The sequence below is a fragment of the Pyrus communis genome, chromosome 2 (genome assembly GCF_041283825.1).
Source record: "Pyrus communis isolate YQ-2024b chromosome 2, ASM4128382v1, whole genome shotgun sequence".
Taxonomy (NCBI): Eukaryota; Viridiplantae; Streptophyta; class Magnoliopsida; order Rosales; family Rosaceae; genus Pyrus; species Pyrus communis.
In genome coordinates this window covers 10,003,684-10,018,023 of record NC_142566.1, presented here as the reverse complement: position 1 = coordinate 10,018,023, position 14,340 = coordinate 10,003,684, and the positions used below count along the sequence as shown (strand labels likewise).

General features: G+C 37.4%; 1 protein-coding gene and 1 non-coding gene across 2 annotated transcripts in view; both read left to right on the top strand.

Annotated features, from left to right (window-relative positions):
- Window positions 1-11,152, top strand: part of LOC148698554 (uncharacterized) — a 44,090-nt gene extending 32,938 nt beyond the window's left edge. Inside the window, exon 4 of the mRNA XM_088678311.1 lies at window positions 10,997-11,152. Coding sequence (XP_088534437.1) covers window positions 10,997-11,152 — 156 coding nt within the window. The remainder of the gene's footprint in view (window positions 1-10,996) is intronic.
- On the top strand, window positions 4,554-4,664 carry LOC148698555 (small nucleolar RNA R71). Its single transcript, XR_015960269.1, has one exon. It is a non-coding gene; the product is annotated as a small nucleolar RNA R71 (small nucleolar RNA).
- Window positions 11,153-14,340: the final 3,188 nt, after the last annotated feature.

The window sequence follows — 14,340 nt, the reverse complement described above, 5'->3', positions numbered from 1 at the left end:
TTTTGGAGTCATAAACACTTGCAAATTCGTCTAAATCAAGTTCTAGCTTCTATTTGAGTCAATTTGATTGTTTTAGACAATTTGAGTTTTTCAAAGCCATTCTGAGTCCTAGTAGTCTTGTTAAGAGTATTTTAATTTAGTTTTTATGTTTTTAAGTCAATTTAGAAGGTTTTAGCAAGCCCTCCTAATCCCCGGTCTAGAACGATCCCTCACTTATCCATTCTACTACAATTGTCAAACGAGGGTTTAATTTGAGTGTCAAGTAAATCTCGCATCAACAAGCTTTCCCAAACACAAGGCGATAAGGACTCATGCCAATGGGGGTCTTGTATGCTGTTCTATATGCCCATAGTGCATCATTTAACCTCAATGACCAATCCTTCCTTGTAGGGCTCACAGTCTTCATCAAAATATTCTTGATCTCCCTATTGCTAATCTCCACTTGTCCTGAGGTTTGAGGATGGTACGGGGTTGCCACTTTGTGGTTGATGTTGTACTTCTTCATCAAGGATTCAAAAGGTTTGTTGCAGAAATGGCTGCCACCATCACTAATAATAGCTCTTGGGGTTCCAAACCTACAAAAAATCACATCTTTAAGAAAATTCAACACAACCTTATGATCATTAGTTCTTGTAGCAATGGCTTCAACCCATTTGGATACGTAATCCACTGCCACTAATATGTATAAGTAGCCAAAAGAGGATGGAAATGGTCCCATGAAATCGATTCCCCAAACATCAAAGAGTTCTACCACCAAAATGTTGTTCAATAGCATCTCATTTCTTCGGCTAATGTTCCCCATTTTCTGGCACCTATCACACTTAGAGCAAAAATCAAAAGCATCTTTGAATAAAGTAGGCCAAAAGAAACCAGATTGTAAAACCTTTAGCGATGTCTTTTTGGCACCAAAATGGCCTCCACATGCCAATGTGTGGCTAAATGTTAAGATGCTTTGTTGCTCACTCTCTGGGACACATCTCCTAATGATTTGATCAGGGCAATATTTAAACAAATATGGTTCATCCCAAACGTAGTGCTTTACCATGGCAAGGAACTTCTTTCTTTCCTGAAAAGAAAGGTCATTTCTCGTTATACCACAAGCAAGATAATTAACAAAATCTGCATACCATGGTTCTTTTTCTTGAACAACAAGGAGTTGTTCATCTGGAAATGATTCATTTAGGGGCAAAGGTTGTCCAACTCCATGGTTTTCATTAAGCCTGGACAAATGGTCAGCCACAACATTATCACTGCCCTTCTTATCTCGAATTTCCAAGTCAAACTCTTGTAGTAAGAGTATCCATCTAATCAAGCGTGGTTTAGCATCCTTCTTTGTCATTAAGTACCTAAGGGCTGCATGATCAGAAAACACAATTACTTTAGATCCCACAAGATATGACCTAAATTTTTCTAAGGCAAAAACAACAGCAAGCAACTCCTTTTCAGTTGTGGAATAGTTAAGTTGGGCATCATACAGAGTCCTGCTTGCATAGTAGATCACATGTGGAAGCCTGTTCACTCTTTGCCCTAAAACTGCACCAATAGCATAGTCAGAGGCATCACACATCAATTCAAAAGGTAAAGACCAATCTGGTGCCATAATAATAGGGGCCGAGGTTAGTTCATTTTTCAAAGTATTGAATGCATCCATACAAGCCTTATCAAAATGAAATACAACATCTTTAGCTAACAGATTGCATAATGGACGAGTGATCATTGAAAAGTTCTTAATGAAACGACGATAAAAGCCCGTATGGCCCAAAAAACTTCTTACTCCCTTCACAGTGGTGGGGGCTACCATATTGGTGATGACGTCAATTTTGGCTTTGTCTACCTCCATTCCTTTGCTAGAGATTACATGCCCCAACACAATTCCTTGTTTCACCATAAATTGGCACTTTTCCCAATTGAGAACCAAATTTGTTTCCTGACATCTTTGAAGTACTAACGATAGATGGTTAAGACATTCATCAAAAGAGGAACCAAACACTGAGAAGTCATCCATAAATACCTCAATGAACCTTTCTACCATGTCAGAGAAGATGGCCAACATACATCTTTGGAATGTTGCTGGAGCATTGCAGAGTCCAAAAGGCATTCTCCTGTATGCAAATGTGCCAAAGGGGCAAGTAAAGGTTGTTTTCTCTTGATCCTCTGGAGCGATTGCAATTTGATTGTAACCTGAGTATCCATCCAGAAAACAATAATGTGAGTAACCTGCCAATCTCTCAAGCATTTGATCTATGAAAGGCATAGGAAAGTAATCTTTTCTAGTGCTAGAATTCAACTTCCTGTAATCGGTGCAAACACGCCAACTGGTCGTGGGCTTTGTGGGCACAAGCTCATTGTTTTCATTCCTCATCACAGTGATTCCCACCTTCTTAGGCACCACCTGAATAACACTCACTCATTTGCTATTAGAAATGGGATATATGATCCCCACATCTAACAATTTCAACACCTCATTCCTAACAACTTCCTTCATGTGTGGATTGAGCCTTCTTTGTGGCTCACGGCTTGTTTTTGCTCCTTCCTCCAAAAGGATCCTATGCATGCACATGGTAGGGCTTATTCCCTTGATATCTGCAATAGACCAACCAAAAGCTGATTTGAACTCTTTTAACACCCTAATTAGTTTATCTTCTTCAATTGGGGTGAGGTCAGAAGCTATGATTACTGGAAGAGTTTCAAATTCAGCTAGATATGCATATTTTAGATGTGGTGGAAGTGGTTTAAATTCAAGTTTTGGTGCTTTAACAGTAGAAGGAGTTAGATGTGACATTGATGATTCTAAAGGCTCTAAAAGAGGTGAAACATTCAAATGATATGGTGCTAATGCTTCCAAGGCAGCTACTTCTTCCATGAGTGCATCCTCTTCATCAAACTCATCTTGAGATTGACTCAAAACAGTTTGTAATGGTTCATTAGATTGTGCCTGCAAGAACTTAGAGAAAACAAGTGAATCAAGCACATCAATGGCATAACAATCAAGAGAGGAAGAAGGATGAGAAAGAGATTCAAACACTTTGAATTGAACTGTCTCTCCTGACACTGTCATAGTGAGGAGTCCATTTTGCACATCAATGATGGTCTTGGCCGTGGCCATGAAAGGTCTCCCAAGCAATATTGGCAACTCACGATCATGTATAGGAGCTTCTTCCATGTCCAACACTACAAAATCTGCAGGCAAGATTAGTTTATCAACTTGAACTAGAATATCTTCTACTATACCTCTTGGTTATTTAACTGATCTGTCTGCAAGTTGTAATGAAATGGTGGTGGCTTTCAAATCTCCCAAACCTAGTTGAAGGTACACTGAATAAGGCATTAAGTTGATGCTAGCACCCAAATCAAGCATTGCCTTCTCTACTTTCTTGTCCCCTATGGTGATGTTGATAGAGAAACTTCCTGGGTCCTTGAGATTTGGTGGAAGTTTTCTTTGCAAAACTGCACTCACATTCTCAGACACCACTACCTTCTCATGTGGTCCATACTTCCTTTTGTAGCTGTTTAACTCCTTGAAGAACTTCCCATATGCCGACATGTTCCTAATGACATCAAGCAAAGGTAAGTTAACATTCACTTTGCTTAGTATATCAAAAATTTCTTTGAATGACTTATCCTGCTTGCTCTTGGCAAGTCTTCCAGGGAATGGTATTGGTGGAGTGTATGGTTTCTCGGCCTTGTGAAGATTTGGTGCTTCAAATGAGGAAGTGGCATGGCTTGGTTCCTCATTTGGTTTCTCATTGTCTCCTTGAGTAACACCTGCATTCACATGATCATATTCATTAGTAACTTCATTGCCAACTCTATTATCAATAACCTTACCACTTCTAAGTGTAGTGATTGCTTTGGCTTGCTCTTGGTTCCTTTGGAGTATCACGGGTTGGCTTGGAAACTTCCCAACCTCTCTTTGGTTCAAGGCATCTGCAATCTGCCCCAATTGTGTCTCCATTTTGGTTAGGGCTGCTGAATGTTGTTGGAGAGTGCTATTTGTGGAATGTTGGAATTGCAAAGTGTTTTGGGCTAACAATTTAACCGTATCCTCAAGGGTAGTGGCAGGTTTTGGTTGGAAATTTTGGAAATTGTTGCTCTTCCACGAAAGATTGGGATGGTCTCTCCAATTTGGGTTATAAGTATTGGAATACACATCATTCCTTGGCCTTTGATTGTAAGAATTCATGAGGTTCACTTGCTCTTGAACATACTCGGGGTAAGCCTCCCTAGATGGACATTGGTGAGTAGGATGGCTTGGTATGTTGCAAATGGCACATACTTCATTTACTTTTGGCACCATGTTGAGCACGGATTCAAGCTTCCTTTCTAGGTTAGCTACCTGCAACAAAAGCTCATGATTAGAACTTGTTTCATAGACTCCCACTTTCTTACCCCTTAAATCTTTGTGTTGAGCATTAGACCCCAACATCTCATAAATGTTATATGACTCTTGAGCATTCTTTTTCTTCAATGCTCCACCTGCTGCATTATCAACAGTTGATTGGCAATTTTGGGTTAGTCCATCATAGAAAATTTGCATTTGTAAGTGAAAAGGTAACCCATGGTGTGGACATTGTATCAAGAGGCCTTTAAAACGCTCCCAACACTCATTGAAAGGTTCACCATCATCTTGTTTGAAGTTGAAGATTTGTCCCCTTAATGTGGCTGTCTTTTGAGTGGAAAAGAACTTCTCCAAGAACTTCTTAGCCACGGCATCCCATGTGGTGAGGGAACCTGGTGTTAGAGTCATCAACCAACTCTTGGCCCTATCTTTCAAGGTGTAAGGAAACACTCTCATCCTCAAATTTGCTTCACTTACCCCCTGCAAAGGTAAACCACTCACAACATTGTAAAACTCTTTAATATGAGCTAAAGGGTCTTCATTAGGTAAGCCATAAAATGAAGGAAACATATGGAAATGTGAAGATTTGAGATCATAGTTTCTAGCTTCTGTGGGCAGCAAGATGCATGAAGGTGAATTTGGTATGATTGGTTGAGCAAAGTCCTCCAAAGCTCTAAGCTCATCTAGGTTGCCCGCCATCTCTTCTTCTCTTTCCCAATCAAATTGCTCAGATCCTTTACTTGTTGAACTAGGTGAAGTCCTTTCCTCTTCCTCACGGATTAGGGATGAACTTGATGGCACAAAGTTGTCCAAAGTGTGGCCCTTCAACCATTCAATTCTTTGGCCTAACTCAACAAGTCTATTTGACATATACTACCTGAAACAAAGTAACACAAGTTTGAATGAAAATCAAGAATCTGCCTATAATGAAAAGAACAAAGTTTAACTAGCAAACAACAATGAAATGAACAAAAATAAACTTAAAAACGTTTGAAAGGACTCAAAGGACTCAAAACAGATTCACAAGACTCAAAACAAGCTAAAAACTCTCAAAACTGCCTAAAAACACAAACTGGGCAGTTTTGACACTAAACTCAATTTTGGACGAAAATTAGGTTTGAGCTTGACTCAAACTGCCTAAAAACACAAGATAAGACAGATTCTAAGCTTAAGACTTAACAAACTATGGGGAGAAATTGTATTTGGACGAAATGCAATTAAATGGACAGATTATAACAAAAGCAGATTGTAAAGCAAATTGATGTAAACCAATGGATAATGGAATGGCTAAGGGATTCTTTTCCATATATGAAATGTATGCAACTTAAATCAACTTCCAATTATCAATTTGACAAGTTATGAACCTTGACACTAATCAAAATAGCAAACAAGCAAATAAGCAATTACAAGGGACTGAAATCAGTCCCCGGCAACGGCGCCATTTTTGTTGATGTATATTTCCTTCTTAATGCTAGAATATATTTAGTATAATGGCGTAAGTAAGGGCGTCGAATCCACAGGGACTAATTGGACCTATGTAATTACTTGTTTGCAAGAAGTCTAAGAAATGAATCAAACTAAACAAACTAGGCAGATTTGGAAATGAATCAAACTAATCTAAATAGACAGATTTGTTTTTGTAACTTGAAAGCATGAGAATATGAAATAAACACAAATAAATGAATCAACAACTAATGTAATGGGATAGTATCAATGGAAATGAAACTAGGGATTCGGTTTCACCATTGCTCAACTAAGTCCATGTTTGTCAAGTTAGTTTGTACTCATTCATCTACCTATTTCTTGAGTTTGTTTCACTTGGATATGATCAACCATATGATGTGTGGATTTGATCAAATGTCTCTAATCATGAACCTAATTGTGATGTGCAACTTTGGTTCATAATCAAGATTATGTAATGTACAAGAAACTTTCATAAAACTAAAGGGAATAACTCGGCAAGATGTGTGCTAAACACTCCCTTCATTCATTCACATATCTACCAAGATTATGCATGATGTGTGTTCTAATCTTGGCTACACAACTTTGTGATTAATTCAAATGATGATCAAACATTAAAATCAACACACAAAGTCACCATTAAAACAGAAAATGAAACAAGAAATAGATGGACAAAATGAGCATTCTAACTTAATTACATGGCAAACTTTGCAAGGTTACATCGAATCCCTAGAGGAGGATTAGTTACAATTCATGTTTACAAAATATTTATCATAAAAATATAAAACATGAATGAACATAGAATTAATAAGAATAAACCCTTGAAGCCAAACTGATTTTGAAGTCCTTGAGAAGTGGCCTTTGGGGTTGGTTCTCCAAGTATGATGCAACTGAATGAGATCCACTTGGTATGTTTTCTGCAAAGGGAAGAGCAAATGGGCAGAGAATGGAGTGAAATGGGAAAGGTTATGGGTGTGTAATGGATTGGTTGAAGAAGAAAACTTGCGGATGGTAGAGAAAATGGACAGTTTCTGTGAAAGGAAAAGAATGCCGAAATGCAATGGAATGGAGAGGGAGAATGAGTGTGGATGATAATCAGAAGTGGTGCAAAAAATGGTGTGTGTAATACAATGAATCCGAGAGAGCAATCCCTCAGTCTTGGTGAATTTCTCAATGAGTCTAATGATGGAGAGACAATCAGATTGGATCTACCATTTGTTTAACTCAGATGGCAGTGCATAAGTGATGGAATGATGGGTTTCTGAGGTAGTGGGCGCATGGCATGGACAAGATCTGCAAGTATGTGTTTTGTTTAATCAAAATGCATGTGTCCTTGCTGCAACAAGTGAGTGGAATCTGCCAAAAGTGAATTGGAGCACCAAAAATTGTTTGTACAAATCTGGAGGTGGGAATAAAGCACACGGCATGAACAAGGAATGGGTGATTTTCTGGAATAATGGGTGAATAACAAAAGGGAAATGTGCAAGCATGTGGATTTCTGCAAAGATGAAGTATGAGGAAGGTAATGGAGTGTAAGGTCAGATTGTGAGTCATGCATGTGAGGGATGTTTTGGGTGTTAAAACATGGAATCTGCACGGAATGGATGTTATCATGCATGTGATTGCATGTTTGGTGTTTAGAAGTGTATAATCTGATGGGATGATATGGGAACACACGGCCAAGGTTGTGACATGCATGTGAATGCATGTTTTGGTGTTGGAACCACATAATTGACTTCAATGTTTTTGCCTTGTTTAAAATCACCCAATATGGCCGAATTACATCTCTTAACACTTCACATCATTTCTGGAATGTTTTTACTTCATTTGCTTTCCTTTTGATCCAAATTCACACTTGGCTGCACACTAACACCAAATAATGTAAAATGCAACTAGTTCATTCTAAAACAATCACAAAAACGCCAAATAAGGAGGATATAAATGCATGCAAACTGTGACTTATCACATAAATATGCTCCTATTACCCATTCACTTCAACCAATTTAGTGTCTAACCTGTTTAGTTTTGCAATCTGCCTAGTTTAGTTAATTTGGTCAAAATCAATTCCCCTTTAATATTTAGTGTTTTAACTTAGTTAGAATATGTTTAAGTTTAGTTCTATTAGTGTTTTGAGTCAAGTTAAGGTCAAAATTCGTCCAAGTACCCCATTAGTTCTTATTTGTGTTAGTTTTGTTTCAATTCGTCATAATCTGTCGATATTCAGTCTTTTGAGTCTTTTGAGTCTTTTTAATTCAATTTTTGTCCAAATGACTTTCTAGGACCTGTTTTGAGTCAATTCAACTTAGTTTGTGTGTTTTGGGTCTATTTAGCTCATTTTGAGTTTTTAGAGTCTAGTTTAGTGTTTTAAAGTCTTATTTGTGTTGATTAGCATCCCTAGTTAATCCATGGTCTAGAATGATCTTTACTTGCATATATACTAGAATTGTCAACAATAGGGTTTAATTTGTGTGTCAAGTTAATTTTCACATCAGTTATCAATCAAACAGCGAAGTAAATTGCATTCATGATTTATGAAATTACAACTGGAGGTAATCAATTCATATTGCAAATATAATCATGGTTTCAAAGTCTCCTCTAGCCAAAACGAATTTAGTTCCTCATGTTTGCAAAACAAAGAATAGAATACACCTAGAAACGCTCCAACAATCCAACGTCTTGAATGGCAAGCACGGCTCCAAGTGGCTCCTCCTTCCTTCCTTGCTGCGGCACAATAGGGATTTTCTGAATTTAGGCTCTTGAGGTGTGGTGGATGGTGTAGTGATCCGATGGTAGAGGGCGGTGGTCTGATTTGTGCGGCATAATGAGGTATTTATAGGCTAGGGTTCACACAATTTCTGAAGGGAAAAGGATTGCACAATCCTAGGGAAAAAGACTAGGGTTTCACGGCAGAGACCAAGGGGAAAGGGATTCAAAACCTGTAGGGAATAGGCCCTCTGATAGGAGCATATTTATGCGACTTAGTTAGCTTGTTTTCTTGCATTTACATAGCTAATTTCTACTTGTTAGAGTGTTTTCAGCTATTTTGTTAGCTTGTTTTCTTGCATTTACATAGCTAATTTCTACTTGTTAGAGTGTTTTAAGCTATTTTCGGGTGTTTTTAGGTGAAATTGACAAAGTTGGCAAGAAAGTGCAATTTGGAGCATTTTAGAGCAGTTTTGGGCTTGGAATGGATTGCACATGCATGGAGCAAGGTGGATGGATGAATTTGAAGATCAAGAGAGGCTAGGAATGTGATTAAGATCTAGAAGAATTAAATTGAAGACTTTGAAGATAAGGAATCGGCTAAAAAGAAGGAATATTATCTAAATTTCCTTATCTTATCCAAACCTTATCCAACCTTATCTTATCCTCTCCTAATCTTTTCCTACCTCAATTCCAACTTCAAAGAGGACTCTTTTCATATTAAATCACCTAAATATCAAGTTCTAGAAGCCCTATTTTCGTGCATTAAGTTTATGCCACATGTAACCCTTCTAGAAGTTCTAGAATTTGCCACAAGGACCATTCCTTGTCCTCCTTGGAATCTGATTGAAAGTGTCCTTGTTCTTTGGTGATTTGGAGTCCTAATGCCTCTCCTTTTCAGCCCAATTCCGTGCCTCCCCTTCACCCTATAAATACATGATGCCACAACACTCAAAAACCACCACCCTCTACCCCAAATTCACACCAAACCCTGGAGTGTTTCTAGGTGTATTCTATCTTTGTTTTTAATGTTTAAGTTTAATTATCTTTGTTTTGGAAACATGAGGAGCTAAACTTGTTTTAGCTAGAGGAGACTTTGAAACCATGATTATATGTTTTATATGAATTGATTCCATCCAGTTATTTTTTTTTTAAGGCATGAATGTGATTTGCTTATCTAAGTTATTAAAACTTGTTTATGTATGTTGGTTGGGGGTCGACACTTAATTTGCATGCATGAATTTGATGCTAAAGTATAAGGAGGCCTCACGTAATAGTTATTCACTTATATTCACAAGTAGTGGAGGTTGCTAGTCACAATCGTATTAAGTAAATCCTTGGTATAAGTCTCATGCGTTTCATAGTGATGAATGCCTTGTCAATGCTTACGATTTTCATAGAACTTAATGACTTTTGACATGTATCTCTATCATGCATTTCATATAGGGAACTTGAGAAAGATAATTTGGTTTAGATGCGTATTCCATCTAATTCAATGAAATAAGGAAAAACTGATGGTTAGTTGTGCGATGCAACTAACTTGGGGTGTTGTCATTCATAGTCTAAAGGAAAAATAACTGGAAATTGGTTTATATGCATATATCATGTGTGGAGAAGGACCCTCTAACTAGCCTTTCACCCATTTAATGCACTTAAATTCATTTTTCCAAAGTGTTTTCTACAAAGATTTGGTTTTAAGTTTTAAATTCGTCAAAAACAATCCCCCTTTCATTTAGTCTTGTTATTTGAGTCAAAATCTGTTTTCTTTGAGTCTTTTGAGTCAAGTTAAGGTTTATTTTCGTCCAAAACACTTGTTAGGTCTAAAATTGAGTCTTTTTGAGTGTTTGTTGCTGTTTTGAGTGTTTTAAGTTAGTTTAGAATCTATAGAGTCTAGTTTAGTATTTTTTTGTCTTAATTGTGTTGATTAGCATCCCTTCTAATCCCCAGCCTAAAACGATCCCTACTTTCATATACTACAATCATAGGGTTTTAATTTGAGTGTTAGAATATTTCACATCACCTTCTAGAAAGGGTATTGTGGTAGTTTTCCAGAAGGAAAGGGATGAAACGTGTGGCACCAATGTAGGAGAAGGATAGGGCTTCTAGAAACCTGATATTTAGGTGTTCGAATGTCATTTGGGAGTCCCTCTTGCAGCAAGAATTAAGGTAGCAAAAGATTAGGATAGGATAAGATAAGATAAAATTGGATAAGGTTTGGATAAGATAAGGTTGTTTGGATAATGTTCCTTCTTTGTAGCTGATTCCTTATCTTCAATACTTCCAAATTTGTTTCTCCAGATATTAAGCACATTCCTAGCCTCTCTTGGGAGACCTTTTGTGAAAACAGCCCGCACCAAGATAGATGTGTTCAAAGGGATATCGACAATGGAATTTGATAGTAAGATTATTGATTTTAACATTTCTGAAATTATGAGGTATCCTAGTGATGATCATTCATGTGTTTCTATTGATACTATTGATTTATTGGCGCAGGAACATCTTGAACAATTACATGAGGATGCACTTGAAACAGTCATGGAATGGGACTCAAAAACCAAGGGGCAGGAGCAAACCACACCCACAACACCATTGAAGAACTCCATGCTGTGCCCCCTTGTGAAGAAGTATTTGAGGTGGTGGTTGCTCTAGAGTCATTGCCATGACAAAATGGTAAGTCTCCAATCCCAATTCCAATTCCTGTTTCTACTAATAAGTTGTTACCTTCAGTGATACAACCACCTTCCCTTAAGCTTAAACCATTACCAAACCACTTGAAGTATGTTTTCTTGGGAGAACAAGAAACTTCGCCCGTCATAGTTTTTTCCTCACTCACGACACAAGAAGAAGAAAAATTGGTGAAGGTGTTAAAGGAATATAAAACAGCCATTGGATGGACATTGGCCGATATCAAGGGAATAAGCCCTGCTACATGCATGCATCATATATTTTGGTGGAGGGGGCTAAACCATCTTGAGAGGCTCAACGCCAACTCAACCCTCCAATGATGGAAGTCATGAAAAAGGAGATTATCAAGCTACTTGATTGTGAAGTGATCTATCCAATCTCTGATAGTTGTTGTTCGCCAGTCCAAGTTGTGCCAAAGAAATTTGGAGTCACTGTGATGAAGAATGAAGAGAACGAGCTTGTGCCCACCCGTATCCAAACAGGTTGGAGAGTTTGCATCGATTATAGGAAGCTCAACGCCACCACAAGAAAAGATCACTTCCCTTTGCCATTCATTGATCAAATGCTTGAAAGGTTAGTCGGTCATTCTTTTTATTGTTTTCTTGATGGCTATTCGGGATGTAATCAAATTGTTATAGCTCTAGATGATCAAGAAAATATCACATTTACTTGTCCATTTGGTACTTTTGCTTATCGTCGAATGTCATTTGGTTTGTGCAATGCACCAGCCACATTTCAAAGATGCATGGTAAGTATTTTTTCAGATTATGTTGAAAAGATCATTAAGGTATTCATGGATGATTTTAGTGTTTTTGGTGATTCGTTTGATGATTGTTTACATAATCTTGAAACGATGCATTGAAACTAGGTTTCGGCAACCAGATTTGCTTTCTTTTACCCTGCTCTTTATTGCTTTTACTTTGCCATGATTGTCATGTTTGTTAGTTGTGTTACTTGTTTGTTTGTTTGTGAGTCTATGCTTAAAACATTGAGGACAATGTTTGGATTAGGTGGGGGAGGGGGGGTAAACAAATGTTTTTGCATGATTTTCGTGGCATTTTATCACCTATCACTTCTAATGTTGTTACTCACTGTGTTTAAGTGTGTTTTGAGGTGTTTTTATGTGTCTTAAACAGAAAACACGAAAATTTGAATAAAAAATCGAAAAGAGTGTTTGAAAAACGCAAAAAGAGTCATTTTTCGAGTCGTTTTTGTTTTTATGTTTGTTTGTGTCTTAGGATACCTTCCAACACAATGATGAGGATTTGGTTTTTAATTGCATGACTGTTAAAGAAAATTACAAACATGGATGGAAGTTTGATATGCTCTTTGGTTTATGCTTAGTTGTAGTTGTCATTTACGAATTCACATGTAATCACAAAAAGGAAAAAAAATCAGTTTTTGTAACATGCTTGAAGGAAGAAACTCAAACTAACACTACAACCCTGAGAGACTTGTGCCTAAACTTTGTTTGGAGAGTTATTAATCTTGATGTTTTTGTTTTCTAAAGTCGTTGCATGATCTCATTATTCTTTGCTTGGTTGCTACTTAGAATGCATTTGATCACTATAGTTCCAAATACTAGAATTCATGCCCATTTCATTCAAAGCATGATATTGATTGCATAACATACAATAAGATGAAGTTGTTTAGTTAAAACCAAAGCCAAAAAGCCTTACCCTTTGCATATGTATTGTAGGTTTAACCCCTTTGAGCCTTATTTAGCCTATTTTCTTTGTTAGCCACACTATCCTTACCTAGCCTAGAATAGGACTATCCATACCCTTGTTCTTAAAGGATAGTGAAGCATGACTTAGAGGGAATTCCTTTTGTTCTACAAATTGCAGAAAAACTAGTGTGGGGGAAGATGTTTCTTTGGAATTCTAACCTTTCTTTGTTAGCCAATACCTTAGCCCCATCACAACCCTTTGACTTCTATCTTGATTGTTATGTGTTTCAATATGTGGACTTTAAAATTGGTTTGAGCATATGGTATCCCTAGTTCTCGCGTCTAAGTAGTGGCATTCCATTCATGAGATCATATACATGTTAATAATTCCAGAAAGTGCCTTCTTTGATTATACATATGTGAGTATCAGTCTACATATTTACATCAATCTTCTCACATATACCTAGTGTAGGGAGTGTAGTCAGAAAATCTGTGTGAAAATAGAGAGTATATCCAGTGAGGAATTGAGGGAATTCTCTAAGGCATGTTACTACATTCAAAATGTTGTTTTAATTGATTAAATGCGAGCTGGTGAGTGGTTACTACGGTTAAGTATATGCTCGAGAGTAGGGATAACTAAAATCTATGTGAGTAGTGATTTTTAACATGTCATGTTGCATTGGAAATCCCTGAGGCAATTGTTGGAAGGTTTAGGTTGTGTTTTGTTTTCTTTGTTTTGCTCGAGGACTAGCAAAAGCTAAGTGTGGGGGAATTTAATAGGAGCATATTTATGCGACTTAGTTAGCTTGTTTTCTTGCATTTACATAGCTAGTTTCCATTTATTATAGTGTTTTAAGCTATTTTCGTGTGCTTGCAAGTCTAAATGGCAAAAGAAGCAAGAAAGTGCATTTTGGAGCTATTTGGAGCAGTTTTGGGCTTATTATGGATAGCTTGCATATGGAGCAAGGTGGATGGACGAATTTGAAGTAAAAAAAGGCTAGGAACATGCTACAAATTTGGAGAAACAAGTTTAAGACAAAGAAGATAAGGAAAGAGCAAGAAACATGGAACATTATTCAAACAATCTTATCTTATCCAAACCTTATCCTAATCTTGTTCCACCTTAATTTCAGCTGCAAAAGGGCTTAATTTCAGATTTATATACCTAGATATATGGTTCTAGAACACCTTATTTGATCCTAAATGTAAACCGCAACCCTTATGCCTTTCCTTCTAGAAATTTGCCACAATTCCCTTTCTAGAAGGCCTATTCCTAAATCCAAGGGTTGTGCCGCACCTTATGGCCCTTTTCCCTTTTGGATTCTGATTTGAATTGGGCATTTTCCTTGTGGATTTGGATTGTGCAAGTCCATATCAAAAATTAATTGGGCTATGACTCCTTTTCCAAGCCTTGTGCCGCACCTTTAAGCCCTAATCCTTTATTTCTGCTAAGTCAAAGCCCTAATCTCTAGGGTTTGCCGTG